We start from the raw sequence: 18337 nt of genomic DNA, 5'->3' as shown, positions 1-18337 counted from the left end.
GAGTGGCAGGCTCATACCGCCACAGCTGCTGGATTCCTGGCTCCCTGAAACCATCGTCTTCGTTTAACCTCGCGGGCAATGGCCAAGAAGGTGGTGGTAGCGGGATCCAGAGCTTCGGGTTCGTCGTGCCGGAGGGAATGGTGCACGGTGGAGGGCTCATGTCGATGCTCTGACGACACCTGGGAAGCAACATCCACAACCCAGAATCCTGATAACGCTTCATTTTGAGTTAATAAAATCCACCCTTTATCAAAAAAAAAAAAATCCTGATAACAACACATCTTCTGTGTGCGCTCTGCGCTTTGAGCATATCATGATTCTGCACCTAGCAACCATATGATTCTTGACCAGCATTGGGCTTTGATGTTCTCCGATCTGGTACTAGTAGTTAATAACTTAATACTGTCAGCATGCAGTCCTTGTGTACAGAGCTTCAGTGACTTGTTCAGCTGTATTTGAACTGCTCCATAAACGAACCTGCATTAGTCTGAATTTCTGTCCCTACCTATGCATCCTTCCAAATTTCGAATTCTTCTATACTTGTTGTATCAGACTGTTTGGATTTCATCATGTTCTCGTATTCCCATCAAAGAGACTTTCCAAACAGCATTACAATAAAGGAAGAAGTCGGTATCCAAGTCAGACTCAACCCGAATCGTGGTAATGTTAAAAGCAAACGAAAACGACTATGCCAGGGCAATCGCATCGTGTGGTGAACAACCGGGAGAAAGAGAAAAAGGAAGAACAAGGGAAATAGATTGCAGCCCATGGCCATGGACGACGCGGGACGCCGGGACTTGCCCACGGACGTCCTGGTGGACATCCTGCTGCGGCTGCCCCCGAGCACCCGCCGCCGGGTCCGCCTCGTCTGCAGGCTCTGGCGCGACGTCGTTGACGAGCGCACCTCGGAGATGCAGAGCCGCGCCACGGCCCTCCTCTGGGATTCCTGGGACGCGGTCGCCTACGTCCTCGACGACCTGTCCAAGTCGTCGACAGGGAACTGCAGAGAGCTGTGGAGGCATAGCACCTACGGAGAACTTGTGGGCACCTGCAACGGCCTACTCTGCCTGTCCGACATGATGACACCCGGCGGCACCGTCACCTTGGTCAACCCGGCCACCGACGAGACGCTGTCAGTCCCACAGCTGCCGTGTCCAGGCCAGTTCAGGATTAACTGGTACAAGGCGTATAGCTTCGCGTACCACCCTACGTCCGGACAGTACAAGGTGGTGCACGTCCCCTGCAGCATTGACCGGATGCCCATGTTCGGCACCGTACATGTGCTTACACTAGGGGAGGCGTCGTGGCGAGAGGTTACTACCGGCCCCGAGCAAGACGGGTGGTGCGAGTGCGACCTCAGCGCCGGCATCGTCAGCGTCGATGGCACTACATATTGGGTCATGGGGCCACACTTTGTGTATGGCGAGTACGTCTTGACGGAGGAGAAAGGATGGATATGCAGGCACTATAGGCGGAAAGGTATGTGGTCATCCAACAAGGCGGTGCCGGTGCTGGTCAGCCACAGGGCTCAGGGGATGCTGCTCGCGAAGACACCAAGCAGCTGGTGCCGGACATTTCCTTATGTCGAGACAATGGAGCCACTTAGCATTTATGTTGCTAATTGTTAATGTCTAACGAGCATATTGTAAACATGGCAATTACTGTGTTGTTATCTTTTTATAACTAGGTAAGTGCTCGTGTGTTGCAACGGAAGACATTAATTTTTTATGTTTACAATATAGTAGGCTGGGTTAAACTAATAATAATATTGTAGTTTTCACATTAATATTTAGTAGGCCCATGCATGAAACCATCGTGTGATCTCGTATTTGCACTTGCCTCCATCCAACGGCATCAAAGGAGAGCGGAACCGCCACTTGCACTCCATTTTATTTTTACTTTTGAACAAAAAGAATGACCCAACTTGTTGTTGACTTGTTTCCATGTCAAAGGAAACGTCCTTATATTTTCTGTCAATCTAAATGTTCCGCGCATTCCATTTCATTCCATCTATAAGACTATAACAGACAATATGTTTGGGACAAAACTCATCAATTGCAGCAATGCGAGTGATATATTGATGGATGGATAGAGTAGTACAATGGAATCTATATATAGTCCCCTCTGCACAAAACAATATTTGTAACAACAAGAATCGGGTGAGAGAAAAGAATGGTACTACTACTAATAATTATCAGAGGGACTGAGAGCTAATTCAGGTCTTATCTAACTTAGCTCTTGCTAGGTCAGGAGCATAAGTTAGCTCATATCCACTACACAGAACACATCTAATGGCTCTCATCTGCTCATATACTACTTTGTACAATTATAAATGGTCTACATATGTTTAAAAAAAAAATCTTCTCCGAAGCTTCATGATTAGAATATATCTTCAGCACAGATGATTATAATGGTCTGCAGAAACTTCGTTGGAGACATGTATGAAACTTGTTGATTGTACAAAGCTGTATTGGCCGGGAATCTGAAACTTTACTTTTGTGAACTTCAGTTCCGGGCTGATTTCGGTTCAATGTAAAAGAGCCAAACTTGCTATTTTGTGAACTTCTCTAGTTCTGGAAGATTACAGCTGAATGTGAAACAATCAGACCTGCTATTTTGTGAACTGAGCAAGCTATTTTCTTTCTTCTTACGTTCAAAACATAGCAGTAGCGGAAGTAGTACGCTCCTTTTGCAGCAGCAGGAAGCATGATTGGGCATGGCCTCTTCAGCGCGATCGTCTCTTCTTCCTCCACGGTGGGCAGCAGCATGGACCATGTGATCTCTTCTTCTCTCCCTGGCGCTTCGTCAGACTGCTGCGGCTACTGGCGAGTCGTTGGAACACATGCAGAGTGGCAGGCTCATACCGCCACAGCTGCTGGTTCCTGGCTCCCTGAAACCATCGTCTTCGTTTAACCTGGCGGGCTATGGCCAAGAAGGTGGCGGTAGCCGGAACAAGAGCTTCGGGTTCGTCGTGCCGGAGGGAAGGGTGCACGGTGGAGGCCTCATGCCGATGCTCCAAGCAGGACACCTGAGAAGCAACATCCACAACCCGGAATCCTGAAAACAACTCATCTGCTGTGTGCGCATTGAGCAAATTATGATTCTGCGCCTAGCAACCATATGACTCTTGACCAGCATTGGGCTTTGATGTTCTCCGATCTAGTACTAGTTAAAACTGTCAGCATGTAGTCCTTGTGTACATAGCTTCAGTGACTTGTTCAGCTGTACTTGAACCGCTCCATAAAAGAAAAGAATCTGTATTAGTATGGATTTCTGTCCCTATGCATCGTTGGAAATTTCGAAATCTTCTACTTGTTGTATCGAACTGTTTCGATTTCATCACGTTCTCGTATTCCCATCAAAGAAACTTTCTAAATAGCAGTACAATAAGAAGTCAGAAGTCGGTAACCAAGTCGGACTCAAACCGCAACGTGGTGATGTTAAAGACTGGACAACCGAAGAAAAGAAGGCGGAAGAAGGGAAGTACTAGATAGATTGCGCCCATGGCCATGAGCGACGCGGGACGCCGGGAGTTGCCCACGGACGTCGTGGTGGAGGTCCTGCTGCGGCTGCCGCCGATCTCCCGGCGCCGGGTCGGCCTCGTCTGCAGTCTCTGGCGCGAAATCATCGACAAGCACACAGAGATGCAGAGCCGCGCCACAGCCCTCCATTGGGATACCTGGGACGCCGTCGCCCACGTCGTCGACGACATGTCCAAGTCATCGACGGGGAGCAACACAGAGCTGTGGATTCCGGACAGAGTGGCGGCCGACTTCCGGTTCCTAAACAACAGTAGCCTGCAGCTGATCGGCACGTGCAATGGTCTTCTCTGCCTGTGCGACAACAAGGAGGCACCCGGCGGCGCCGTCACCCTGTTCAACCCGGCCACGTACGAGGAGCTGCCGGTCCCGCCGCTGCCTTGCACACGCCCGTATATCCCGTCTGTGGAGAGATACGCCTGCTGGGAGGACTGGCACGAGGCGTACAACTTCGCGTACCACCCTACGTCCGGGCAGTACAAGGTGGTGCACGTCCCATGCAGCATCAACAAGGTATACAAGTTCGACGCTGTGCAGGTGCTCACGCTCGGGGAGGCGTCATGGCGGGAGGTTCCCGCTGGTCCTGCAGAGGGTGCGAGCTGCAACCTTGGCGCCGGCATAATCAGTATCGATGGCGCGACGTACTGGGTCATAGAGAGTGCCGGAGCAAGCTGGGTCGTGTCACTTGACCTCGAGAACGAGGTGGTCACCCGTGTGAAGGGGCTACCCGGGCATCCCGCCGGGCCTGAACACTATCACCTAACGGAGGTGCACGGGAGGCTGGGCATTGTTGTCCGTGGCGTTTCAAGAACGACAGAGGTGTGGGTTCTGGACGAGGGGCGGCGGAAGTGGAGCTGCCAGTACAGCCTTACGCGGCATAATGTCCCGCGGCCACACTTCGTATTTGGAGAGTGCATCTTGACATTGGACGAGAGCTTGATACGCGGGCACTACAACGAGAGCTTGATACGCGGGCACTATAGACAGACAGGCGTGTGGTCATCGTCCAACAAGGCGGTACCGGTGCGGGTCAGCCACCGGGCTCATGGGAGGCCGCTCGTGATAACAAGTGGGAGGGGACGGACATTCCGCTATGTCAAGACGATGGAGCCACTTAGCATTTACTATGCGCCCTAAAAAAAACTTAGCATTTACAATGCGTCAATTGTTAATCGCTAATGAGGATGTTCGTCTCTTCATGAGAAATTAGTTTTTCCACTAGACGGGAGAGACGACTCCTGCCGTGTTGCCCTTTTTTTGCGAGGTTGCCGTGTTGTCTTTTTTTTTTAGAATTGCTATCTTTAGGTGAATGATTTTTTTTGTCGGCTTCCATCATTTTTTGACTTGTGTACAGAGCTTCAGTGTCTTGTTCAGCTGTATTTGAACTGCCACATAACGAACCTGTGCCGGTATGAATTTCTATCCATATACATCATTCGAATTTTCGAAATACTTGGCTGTATTAAACCTGTTTTGATTTCATCACACTCTCATATTCCTACCCGAATGAGTAAATTTAGCGGAGCCGGTATGTACCGGTGGGAAATCCACTGTCCTTCAGTTTCATCAAGATCCGTGCAGTCTGACTCGTATAAACAGAATAATTCATTCCAGGAGCTACACTTCCAAATACGACCTGACAAAAAACAGTGAATGGCCGCTTTTTGCAGAACAGATAGAGATAGAGTGAGAATCAAGAGACCAGGGCTGCATGGAGTGCGGCCGTCTTGGACGCAGCGGCATCTGGACGCAGAAATCCAGCCGCCCGCTGCGCCAAGGTGATGCGCGCACGAAATGAGGGGAAAAGACACAACGGATGCATACATTGCTATATACACTTCAATACCATGGCCACTTGTGCTCTGTGGCTCGCACGGTGCGGGTACGCATCTGACGCAAAGGGCCAGCCTTGCAGGGCGCGGTGACATTTTTTACCACATGGGACCCGGCTGTCGTTTTGGGTACAGTGTCCTGGACGACGCAGGTTTGGTTGCGTGTGCCTGCGACCCACCTCTCGCACTCGACAGACCAAGAACCGAAAAGGGAGGCGCTCGAGTTCTGTCTCAATCTGCTCATGGCGATTCCCGGGTGACGACACCGGCATTGGGCGACAGGTTAGTAAAACTCCGAGGCTCTATTTTGTTTTTGCCGGTTGCCCGCGCTGGTCTGTGCTATCCCCCGTCCTCCATGGTCCCGTCGCCCCCCTTATGGGTTCTTTTGCGGACCGATTTTTGCAGATTGGCCGGCACGGGGAGCGCTCCAGATCCGCCGGTCCCCGAAGCGCAGGTGTTGGGGGTGCACCTAGCGCCCGGGCCGCCTGGGCAGCGGCAGATCTGCAACACGCCAGATGTGCAATCATCGGGTGCGTCCTGCACGACATTGAGCTCTAGCGGTGGCGGTTGGCCATCGGCGGACACAGGAACTGGCGCACATTCGTCCGGCGCGCCCGCGCTCAGCCACGACGCCCCCGGCAGCTCGCTGGGCGCCGCGGCTACATGCAACGGTGGTTCTGTATCTCCGGTTCTAGTGATCTGTCTTGTGCCTTTGTATCTCTATTTGATCCTGAAGGCTGTATTTGCACTGGTCTATTTGCTTTCGATAGGGATTCGACAGACTTATGTTCTGGCTCATTAATAAAAGCCATTTGTTTTCTGCAAATTACGTTTGTATTTCCATGGTAGTTTGAGCTCACCAGGCTGTATGGGAGTGTTACGGGTGGAGCTTTTCATCCAATAACTGAACTAGCTGCGAACTGCTAGCCTTCTCCAAGTTGGGGTGTCATTATCGGCAAAAGAAATCGCTTTGTGGCAGTGAAATTTATTTCCCGCTGGACTTGGTAATGGCACTGACGATGGCTGTGCTTCACACGTACCACATGGCCGTGTTGGGCAGACCAGTGTGTCAGTAAGTACTGTCAGCCTGGTCTCTTCCTAAATACGCATATACGTCACAAAACGGCATCGACCGCACGACTATACTCTAGGAAGCATGCCAGCTTGGTGCGAATCGCGACGGTCCTCGCGCCGTTGATGCCGTGCGTGCAGCTGCCGCTGCGTGCAGACCTGCGTTTCTCGGGCTGCATGCACTCTCCCCCCCTCTCTCTCCATCCAAATGACATGTATTTAATTTCATTCTTATATTTTAAATGATTGATATATGTTAAATGAAATGTTCATTTTTGAACTCTCCAAATGGACGACGCGGGACGCTGGGACTTGCCCACGTACATCCTGGTGGAGATCCTGCTGCGGCTGCCACAAAGCTCCCGGCGCTTGGCCCGGCTCGTCTGCAGGCTCTGCCCCGAGAGTGGCGAAGCCACGTTACACCTGTGTAGTCGTTTGACTACACAGGACTACACAGGATTTTCGTACAACATTGACCCCCAGGTCCGTATGCCACGTTAATGAACGTACCAAAAAAGGATTTTTTTTTTTTGAAACAAGGCAAAAGACTTGCCATTTTCATTAATTAAGAAGGAGTGAGAATTGCCCGGTTAATTGATGGAAAACCAGGCTAAAACCGATACAATCCAACCCATATAAAATGGGTACCACCGGCCAACCTGGCCACCGACACAGAATCACAGAGCTACAAAGAGGAAAGGACATCCGCCGAGCAGTCGCAAGCGTCATCGTCATCACCGGCTATCTCCGAACGGGCGACTCCGACTTCACCGTAGACCTTCATCGTCAAGGCCAACCCGCAAACAGCTACACAGAAACCATGATGGCACATGCCAACAGAAGGCCACATGCGCAAACAACCGACAGCTCCGACTCTGACGACGATCATCACAAGAAAAATATGCAGGACTTGCGCCGACCGTGCCCTAAAGAGCACCTCGGACACGCCAGGAAGATCCGACTATCGAAGCCCGAGCCGCGACCAGAGTTCCTCTCGACGCCATCATCGTTACCAAAAAGAAATCAGCGCCCCCGAAAAGGCCGCCTCAGCAAACCACGCGGCAAAGATGCCGCAACCCACGCGGCGAAGATGCCGCCATCCACCGGTCTCCCAGTCATTGCCGGCTCCGAGACGATGCCCCCAAGGAGGAGAAAGACGCGAAGACGCCTCCATCGCCCGATCCAGCGGATCTGAGGATTCCCTCCGGAGCCAAAGCCGTGGGGAGAAGCAGGAGCACCTCCACGATGACGCTTCCAAGAAAGATGCCGCGGGCGCCGCCGTCACCGGCTCCGAAGAAGACCGGAGCAAGGATTTCTCCCGGAGATGACCACCTACAGCCACCGACCCCCGCCCATCAACCACCACCTGCCGAGGCCGACCTCAATCTGCCACAGGATCCCACGATCCACCATGAGCAGACACGCACCGCCCCCCTGGCCGTAGCTGCTGTCCACCACCGCAGCACCACCGCGACGACCACCACCGCAGCCACCAAAGCCGCAACGCGAAGTGCAGTGCGCAGATCGAGGAGCTAGCTCACACCAGATCCAGATCGAAGCTGCACGAACGGAGCAGCAGAGCAGACGAGCAGCATCTCCACCTGCAGCGCACCTCGCGCTCTAGAGCAGCCAGCCGCTACGCCCAGCCGGTGACTGCGCCCGCCGCGCGCCAGCCGCGGCCACGCCCAGCCGTCGATCCGCTCCCCACGCGCGCATCCAGGAGCCGAGCGCCGCCGCGCAAACGCACGCCGTCCACGCGCAGGCCACGCCGGAGCCCGGACCGAGGCCGCCGCCCGGAGACCCATCCGCCGCCCGCAGCTGACGCCAGCACCCGGGCCTCATGCGCGCTCCGCTGAGCCGCAGCTCACCCCCGCCCGCCAGATCCTCGGCGGGCCAGCCCTCCCGCGCACCCGCGCGCAAGCCAGCGGCGGAGCCACGCCCGCCCGCGAGCCAGAACCGCCGGAGCAGCGCCCGCGCGCTCGCTAGGATCCGTCGCGCCAGATCCGTCCCCGCGCATCGCAGGGAGATGCCCCGCCGCCACCCTCCCTGGAGCCTGATCGGGCTTCGCCGACGGGCTCCTCAGGCGGCGGCGAGGTGAAGGGGAGGAGGGGGGGTGGGAAGGAGGTGGCGCCGGAGTGGTTCCCCCCGTGTCGCCAGAGAGAGAGGCGACGCGGGGGTAGCTGCATCTGACTTCAATCGAATGAACACAAATACACCACCGAAAAGGAATTTTACTACATGGCCCATCTACGGTCTCCTATTTTGCTTGGGTTAAGAGTAGTTGTGCCACTGCTGGGCCATATAGTAAGAAGTCCAAATGCTGCTATAGTACATGAAATATTGATCCATTGTAATAGCTTTATTTCTTGTCCTTTTATCCATGAGCATAGGAATTTTAATCTTGAGACTCATAATCTCGCCAAGTTTACTTGTAACCTAGGCGTAGGTAGACATGCGTGGTTGGGCAATCTTTATGACCCAAACCTTGTACATATAACCTTTGTTTTGGATGAATAAAGATGACGATAATTCTCAAGAGAAAAAAACCTTACCTCACGGTTTTTCTTTAAAAAAAAACTTACCTCACAGTTGATCCGTCGCCTTGGGTACCCACCCACCCACGGCTGCACACAGCTGCACATGCATTGTCCGTCGCCTTGATCACTACTTTGGCACTAATCGGCACTCTATCCGATCTAACACCAGGAAGAGGCCTATGACACTGCGACGCGGGTCGTGTCATTTGACCTCGAGCATGAACACACCACCTCCGTCAAGGGGCTACCCATGCATACGGCTAACCACAACCTAACGGAGGTGCACGGGAGACCAGGCCTCGTTACCCGTGACCTTTTGATAACGACCAACGTGTGGATTCTGGATAAGGGGCGGAAGTGGAGGTGCCAATACAGCCTCAGGAGACAAGCTCTACCAGGGCCACACTTCCTGTATGGCGAGTACATCTTGACAAAAGAGAGGGAATGGATATGTGGGTAGTACAGACGGAAAGACATGTGGTTATCAAACAAAGCGGTGCCGGTGCGGGTTAGCCACCGGGCTCAAGGGACGCTACTCGCGAAGATAAAGGGCAGCTGGTGCCAAATATTCCCCTACGCCAAGACGATGGAGCCACTTAGCATTTATGCTACTCCCTCCAATCGAAATTAATTGACGCAATCTCTATACAATATAAAATGGACATTGTATAGATGTTGTGCTGCGGAATATTGTCTCTTCATGACAAATTATTTCTCTAGAAGGAGGAGATGCCCCTTGCCGTGTTGTTTTCTTTTCAGAATTGCAGGCGAATGATTTTCTTCTCGGCTTCAATCATTTTTTGATTCTCCTATTATTTCTCCTGTTGTGCATGTTAGTTATTTCCAGTATGGTTTTGGGTAGCTAATTCTTTATTTATTTATCTTGGGTAATGGACTATTATGGCATGGATGGTAATTTTTGCTTCTAGTTGAATTATAGTTTCATTTTGTTTCTCTTTTTTTGGTACTGCTTTCATTTCGCGCATATTTGTATGCTAGTACTTTTTTACATTTTAAAGTGACAGAGTTACAATACATGTAGTTAACTCCGCCTATGTCTTCTAGGCATAGCCGGTCCCAAGCCCGGGTAAAGGAGGAGTGTTGTGATAGGCTTGGCGAGCCAACGTAAAAACTAGCCAGTCCCATAGGTATTAAACCCATTTGAGCGAGAGTAGTACTAGGATGGATGACCTCCTGGGAAGTCCTCGTGAAAGGGTTTCATATCTAAGGGTTGTGATAGGCTTGGCGAGCCAACGTAAAAACTAGCCAGTCTTTTGGGTATGAAACCCATTTGGGCGAGAGTAGTACTAGGATGGGTGACCTCCTGGAAAGTCCTCGTGAAAGGGTTTCATATCTAGCCAGTCTTCGTAAGTAAGTAAGTAGTTACAATACATGTAGTTATTCTGTGCTCAGGGAGTGTAAATTTTACCGATATGGCAATATAATCTCCCTTATTCTATAAAGAGTTTCTGGTGAAAGATAATTATCAGGTGGGGAAGAAAATTCTATGAGACATAGGCCTACCTGAAAAACAAGCCCATACCCAGCACAACTCCATGAAGAGGCTCATCAAACTTTTTGCTGGGCTCGCAAAGCCACACTACTGCGTCACCACCTCACCGGCGATGGTTGACATGTGCCGCACTTCCTCGGTCCTCCTCGTGGATCCCCATTAGCCACTTCCTCTGGATGCAAGTGTTTGGTCAAAACCTCACTCCTCGCTTCTTGATTAAGGGCCTGTTCGGCATCCCTCCGCTCTGCAACTCCGGTTCGGAGCAGAGTGGCATGCAGGCTATAATTTAGGGAGCGGTTAGAACCGAGCTCCGCGCGCTCCGCTTGGTAGATGGTTGCCGAACAAGGCTTAAGTGTAGATATTTGCCAAATCCACATCACATTAAATCTCTCCACCACCACGGTTTGGCTTCCTCCATGTCTTTCTTTGTCCAAAATTGCTTGACAGACAATACTTGAGGCCCGATCTATGAATGACACCACCTTCGCGTTCAAATCCCTTGCATGCACGCTCGCGCTAGCGCTGCCATGAAGGATCGGGCAGGAGTCGGCCGCATTTTTATCGTGTGTATAGCAACGTTGTTCTTTGTCTCCACACAGGAGAAGACATCTACTTGGTGGTTGCCCTAGCTGCATCCCGAGTGACGCTGCCCATAGACTTGCAGTGTGGTCGCGCACTAGCGGACAGCGGGGTCTGAGCCATCATCTGAACACCAAGGTGACTGGAACAACAATAATTTGCAGGAAAGAAATGCTTTAGGACTCGTACAAAACACATGTCAGCTTTTTACACGGGTATAACTTGATTAGCAACTAGACCTGATCTCGTATGGTCTTTTTTTTTACCAGGTAGACTGAACTTCCCTGTGTTTTTGGTGTGAGATCTTCATCTGGAAGATTTGAACAAGTAGCAGTTCATTATACTTTGTTTTACAGGCTTTGAAATATGTAAATCATAGCAAGAAAAGTTGTAATCGATGTTTTGATTTTGAAATAATGTAAAATAGTGTTTGATTTTATAGTGCCAGGTGTCCTTTTTTATGTGGTGTAAAAAATTGATGTATGCTGAATTTGAAATAGTAAACTTGACAGTGCCACGTGGTGTTATTTGTATGGGGAAAAATTGATTGGTACTGAATTGAAAATCAGTCAAATACTAGATAACCAGTATTCTAGGTTTTTGCCTTTTTCTTTACTCTTATGTGATGTTGTTAGTATGCGAGTAGTGGGCCTCGTGTTTTGTAATAAGTTGCCAAGTGTATTCTCTGTTTGTGTCATGTGTCATGTCAATGGTATGAGGCCTCGATTGCTCAACTCCTTTTCGAAAGGTAATATGTCGCATTCATATAACAAAGAATAAAGGACAAGCCATGTAGACACCAATCTGCCAAAACTTGAAATGACAACAGAACCCGAGCTTCAACCCAAACGACTCCAACGTGGAAATAAAATTACAATAAAGACCGAGAATCCCTTGAGCTTGATGCCAACTTCTGTCACCCGCCTTCGACACCACTAAAGTGGTCACCGAAGGAAAAGGGGACATGTCACCTTTGCACCCGAGCTCGACGCGGTTCCATCACTGATTTGAAGCTTTTCAGACCTCCAAAGTAGCTCGCCAAAGGTGAAGGAATTACTATTGAAAGAGTGTGTCTGGGTAGCATCCGAGACTCGTGATCGAACTCCAGATTTGGCATCTCCACAATACAATGTCAGAGGAGGAAACCTGACCCGCCAACCGTCAACCATGAATGCACCATCTTTTAGCTACCGTTGACAGAGAAACCGTCGACACAACTTGCTAAAGGCTTGGTAAATTTATAGCAATGAAATTATCAAAAATAAAATTAGAATATATGCGAATAATATCACATCGCATTCTCATCATATGACGGGAGAAATCATAGAGACAAATGGAGGGTGGATGCATGTTACATTGCTGATATTCAAGTTTATTTATTTGTTCTAAAACAAAAAATATATGTGGAGGGCTTGCATGTGCTTGATAATGTGGAGGGTTTGCATGTGGTGAAAAGTTGAATGGCCGCATGCACTTGATGATAATTGAATTATTGGTTGCTCACAAAATAAAAAATGATGTGAACGCTTGCATGTGCTTGATGATGTGAAGAACTTGCATGTGGTGGAAAGTGAAAAATGAATTGGTTGCATGCACTTGATGATATGACTTGCATGCGTTTAAATGTGATCACTTACTTAGATATAATATAGGATTCTTTTATGTACGTAGGGTCTTACGACATTCTTATGCGAGGAAGCCGGAACCAGAGCTTTGGGTTTGTTGTGGCCAGAGGGATGGGTACATTGGAGGGCTCATGTCGATGCTCGAGGAGTTGGGGACACCTTGGAGGCATTTTGGACCTCGGGCTCCCTGAAGTTTTTTTTTTTCTGAAAAAAATATAGATATACTATATTTTGAAGCTTTAAATTTTGAAGGAAACAATTCTACAGTTCATATGGATGTATTATACAAGCATATAAAGTTTCACAATGAAATACATCAACATGTCAGCTACACAAAACAGTCAAATTCATAGATTTTAAGTAGTGCTAATAAAAATCTTTGAAGTTGTCTTCTTTGTGTTGTTCTCATGTTAAAGTATATAATCATTAGACTTCACCCGCATGTAGTGTACACCCGTATGAACATGTTGGTTTTCTTTCAGAATTGTTTGAAACATAAAAAAAAGGGATTTTTGACTTTTCTCAGAAAAGAGGTCGATTTTGCATTTCTGATCTTTTGTATGCTCTGAGTCTATTATGATTCTGCGCCTAGCAACCGTATGATTCTTGACAAGCATTGGGCCTTGATGTAACATGTTCTACGATCTAGTTAATACTGTCAACGTGTAGTCCTTGTGTACAGAGCTTCCGGCCGTAACTTGTTCAGCTATATTTGAACTGGCTACAAACGAATTGTATTGTCATGACTCATGAACTTCTGTTGCTACGTATAGTCAGCAAAACTTTGGAATCTTTATACCTGCTTGTCCAACCAGATCTTGTGTATTTGTTGTTCCCTCAAACATGCTACCTGGATTGCACATAGGAAGTATACTATGAGCCAACAGACCTGTTCCGTTTTCATCACGCTCTCGTATAATAAACTAAATAAGTCGGTAACCGGGTCGAACCCAAACCACATCCGGAGGTCAATAGAAACGAAAAGGACCGTGCAAGGGCCAAGGGCAACGCATCATGGGGCGCAAGGCATCCCGGAGAAAAGGAAGAAGTGAAATAGCACCCGTGGCCATGGCGGACGCGGGATACCCGGACTTGCCCACGGACGTCCCGGTGGAGATCCTGCTGCGGCTGCCCCCGAGTTCCCGGCGCCGGTTCCGCCTCATCTGCCGACTCTGGCGCGACCTCATCGGCGAGCGCACCACAGATATGCAGAGCCGCGCCACGGCCCTCCTCTGGATCATCTCGGAGGCTCGGAAGCGGTTGCCTATGTCGTCGACGGGACATATCTAAGTCGTCGACGGGGGGATACACAAAGCTGTGGAATCAGGGCAAAGCCTGCAGGACTTCCTACAATAAGCTACAGCTGGTGGGCACGTGCAATGGCCTGCTCTGCCTGTGCGAAAACAGAGAGAGAGAGTTGGCGACGGCGTCACCCTGGTCAACCCGGCCACCGGTGAGGTGCTGCCCGTCCTGGCGCTTCTGTGCGCCGACCTGTTTGTCACGAGATACACCTGGGACTGGGAGGACTGGGACAAGGCGTACAACTTCGCGTACCACCCTACCTACTACTGGGCAATACAAGCTGGTACACGTCCCCTGTAGATACAACAATGTATGCAAGTTTGACACCATACAAGTGCTCACGCTGGGGAAGGCGTCGTGGCGGGAGATGCAGACGGGTACCGTGGGCGGCGGGAGGTGCCACCTCGACGCTGGCATCATCAGCATCGACGGCACGACGTATTGGGTCACGGAGGAGCCCGCAATCAGGGTCGTGTCATTTGACCTTGAGCACGAGCGAATCACCGACTTCAAGCGGCTACCTGCGCATTCAACCACTCCTGATCAGTACAACCTGACGGAGGTGCACGGGAGGTTGGGCATCGTCTTCCATAACTATTCGACAACGACTGAGGTGTGGATTCTAGACAAGGGACGGCGGTGGAGTCACCGGTACAGCCTCAGACAGCAGGATCTCCTGCGACCACACTTCGTGTACGGCGAGCACGTCTTGACATTAGAAGGGGCATTGATATGCGCGCACTACAGGCGAAAAGGCATGTGGTCATCCAACAATCCCGAGCCGGTGATGGTCAGCAACCGGGCTCAAGGGACGGTGGTCGCCGAGATAAATAGTAACGAGTTCTGCTTCCGTAGCGTGCATCACCGGATATTCCCCTACGTCAAGACGATGGAGCCACTAAGGCCCTGTTCGGAAGTACTCCAGCTTCAGCAAATTCACAACTCCAGCTTCATGCGCCAGCTTCCAGCTTCTGGCGAGGAGCTGCGCGCGTTCGGAGGCTGTGGCCAGCTTCTCCATCGCTGCATGGGCTGCTCTATTTTATTTTGTTGTTTTGAGCTTTGCATGCGCTGCTGGCTGGTTCATACGGCAGCCCAGGAGAAAGTGAATCGAATCGGTATGCAACTTTAGCGGTGGCAATTCCTACGTAATTTCGATGAACTCCACGGTTTGGGCTTCGCGGAGCTGGATTTTCCCTGCTCCATCGATTGCGCTACGTGAGTCGTCCGCTACGGAGCCGAGGCGTTCGGCCCAGCTCCTCGCGCGGAGCTGGAGAGCTTCCGAACAGCTTTTACTCCCTCCGTAAATTAATATAAGAATGTTTAGAATACTATTTTAGTGATCTAAACGCTCTTATATTTATTTACAGAGGGAGTATCTATTATGCTGCCAATAACTGATGCCTAATTAGGATGTCTATCTGTTCCCAAGAAAATAGTTCTCTTCTAGAGGTGCCTTGTTGCATTGTTTTCTTTTCCTTTTTTTTCCTCCATATGCTATTAGTGTCTAAACGTCGTGTTTTATAATACTCACTCCGTCCCAAATTATCCAAATTACTAGTAATTCGAGACGAACGTGTTTGTCCTTCATGAGAATAGTACTTCACTTTCCTTAACAATATGATTTACAATTTTTTTTACATCAAAATACTTTTTATTGCAAGGTGATCATCATACTATCTTTTACAAGAGTATCAATAATCTCTACGGGTGAATCTTCTGTCCAGCCCGCACACACGCTACTTGCTATGCCTACCTTGTTCACATGGTCGCACCCTCCGAGTGTTCCTCCAGTGAGTGTGCTAGTTGCACTGTGTGAAGTCCAGTGAGTGTGCTAGTTGAACCGTAACAAGAGATCCTAAACTATGGATTATTTTAACGTGCTTTGTGTCTACTATGATTTTGAGTCCACCATTATGTTTTTTGTTTCTACGTGTCGTGTATTACATACTATTATCGAATATACTGTCTGCATATAGTTGTTGTGTATAGCAAGATTCCGTATTTGTTAAACTATATTTTGAACTTGTACTAGCACGTATGCCCGTGCGTTACAACGGAAGAAAAATAAATAGTTGTATATACAAATTTAACCAAAATATATAGCATATGCATGTATTGTAACAAATACAAAATAAATTCAAGATTTCATGTGGTGTTCGAGAGTTTACCTCTCACGGTGCACTACTGACTTGTAGCTCTCGGTTCACCACTTCTGCCTCGCCTTGTCTTCACTTTGATGTGAAATTGTTGCGCAACCATGTAACAATCAAGATGCCAACGCTAATCATCAAAAGAGAAAAAATAAAAAAAATTAGATATGTTTATAAAACTGAGCTATACAGGTTTCACCAGATACAAACTACAAAATAGAAAGAAAAAAAATTGATCAAAATTTTATTACTGAATTTGCATGTTAATAAACTAATTTGGTTTCCTTGGACAATAAACTTCTTTCGAAGTACAATTACTTAAGTTTATTGGACCCAGTCAATATTTACAAAGTAATTAAAGTGACCCGCGTGACTATTGAAAAAACTTAGTAAGGATCTGAATGATCAATTGTAGCAAGTCGCGGTGAAGCACATGTTACTACAATAAGTACTTTAAGAGCATCTTCAATAGATGGTCCAAATTTTGGCGGTCCAAAATCGGAGATGTAAAATTTGGACCGTTAAAAAATGCATTTTGGAGCTCCGAAAAATGCTCAACTCCAACAGATGGTCCAAATTGATGGTCCAAAAGAGCAACTCCAATAGATGGTCCAAACCAAAGATGTAAAAAACTGAAAATGGCCGCGTAGCTACTGCCAGCCACTGTTCAGCCGCGGTTTTGCATTGAAATAGCATCAAAAATTTGAAAATAAAGTGCATCATCATCATAGTTTCAATCAAAAGTGCATCACCATCATAGTATCAAATCCCTCTACCAAAAGAGCATCGTCTCAATCAAAGTTTTTCGCCCTAGAAATTGAAATGCACATGAGTATTACTCATGCGGGTCATCAACACCACCGGCGTTGTGAACTGTGGTACGATCATCATCTTCACCACCGTCTTTGTCGACGTTCTCAACAAGCGGTGAACTCTCGTTGCCGTGAGCACCAAAGCATCTTCATTGCGTCCCATGCCGGTCATGTTGCCGACGAAGCCAACTCCAACGCCACTCATGTTGCCGCCATAGCCACCTCCCAAGCCACCCATCATGTTGCCGCCAAAGCCACCTCCCATGCCGCCAAAGCCACCTTCCATGTTGCTGCCAGATGCACCATTCATGGAACCTCCAATCATGTTCATGTAACCACCCATGCCTCCACCCATCATCATTTGCCTGATGAGCATTTGCTTCTTCATGAGCATTTCATCGCGACAAAGTTCAACATATGCCTTTGCTTGGCATCAAGAGTTGATGTGTCCATAAACATAAACTTGAGTGTCCTCTCCTCAACCATCTTCCTCTCGTCGGCTGCGGCCTTCTTCTCCTCTAGGTCCACCTTCCTCTCCTCGGCCGCGGCCAACCTCTCCTCGGCCGCCGCCCTCTTCTCCTCGGCCGCCGCCCTTCGCCGCTCGGTCTCACTCCTCTCCTCTATTTGCTTGAGCTTCAAGTGGTTCCCTTCGCTTTCTTGTTTCCATCGAGCCTATAAGATTTTGTCGCGGAGTGAGGAGTGGGGCTCGTCTCCTCAATGGCGACATTTTCTTCATCCTCAAGCACCGCACTCTTCTTCTTCGACGATTCAAAAGTCTCTCTAGTTTTGCACTTCTCCTCATCCTTGAGCTCTTTGTAGCAATGATGAAAAGTGAAAGCTTTTCCTTTCCTTTTCTTCTTCTCCTCGCCTTTCATGTTCCTCTCTCGAAACAATCCTTGTGCAATCATTTTCTACAATTAAACAAGCAACACATCATCATCAACATGTGGAACAAAGAGGAAATATTTGACAAAGCACGCACGAAGAGGAAATATTTACCAAGTCACTATCACTGCAACCACTTGGGTTCATGCGAGCAACGTTTGACAAGCAACCGGCCCACTTTTGGCATTCGGCGTTGATGGTGGACCAACATTGGCGTAGAGAGTCGCTCGAACGGAAGTGACCACTTGTGTTGCGCTCATCGAAGTACTCCTTGATGCGTTGCCAATAGGTGTTCACCGTTTGGTCGCTTCCAAGGCTTTCATCTTGAGAGATTTTCTTCCAAGCGGTGCATATCAACACATCCTTGGTGGTGGTATAATTTCCACTTCTTCCCTTGACAACAAATCCCTCATCGTCCACATCAAGATTGTCATCATCATATTGGGTTTCATATTCTTGTGACGCATACATGTAATCATCATTTGCCACATT

At 49.0% G+C, this 18337-nt stretch overlaps 1 protein-coding gene across 1 annotated transcript; it reads left to right on the top strand.

Annotated features, from left to right (window-relative positions):
* The first annotated feature begins 5471 nt into the window (after window positions 1-5471).
* On the top strand, window positions 5472-6302 carry LOC123054984 (uncharacterized). The gene is made up of 2 exons (XM_044478870.1): window positions 5472-5653; window positions 5777-6302. The coding sequence occupies exons 1-2, from the start codon at window positions 5478-5480 to the stop codon at window positions 6171-6173; spliced, it is 573 nt and encodes a 190-aa protein (XP_044334805.1). The 5' UTR covers window positions 5472-5477; the 3' UTR covers window positions 6174-6302.
* Window positions 6303-18337: the final 12035 nt, after the last annotated feature.

The sequence above is a fragment of the Triticum aestivum genome, chromosome 2D (assembly GCF_018294505.1).
Source record: "Triticum aestivum cultivar Chinese Spring chromosome 2D, IWGSC CS RefSeq v2.1, whole genome shotgun sequence".
In the NCBI taxonomy this organism is placed as follows: domain Eukaryota; kingdom Viridiplantae; phylum Streptophyta; class Magnoliopsida; order Poales; family Poaceae; genus Triticum; species Triticum aestivum.
This window is presented reverse-complemented; position numbering and strand designations above follow the sequence as displayed.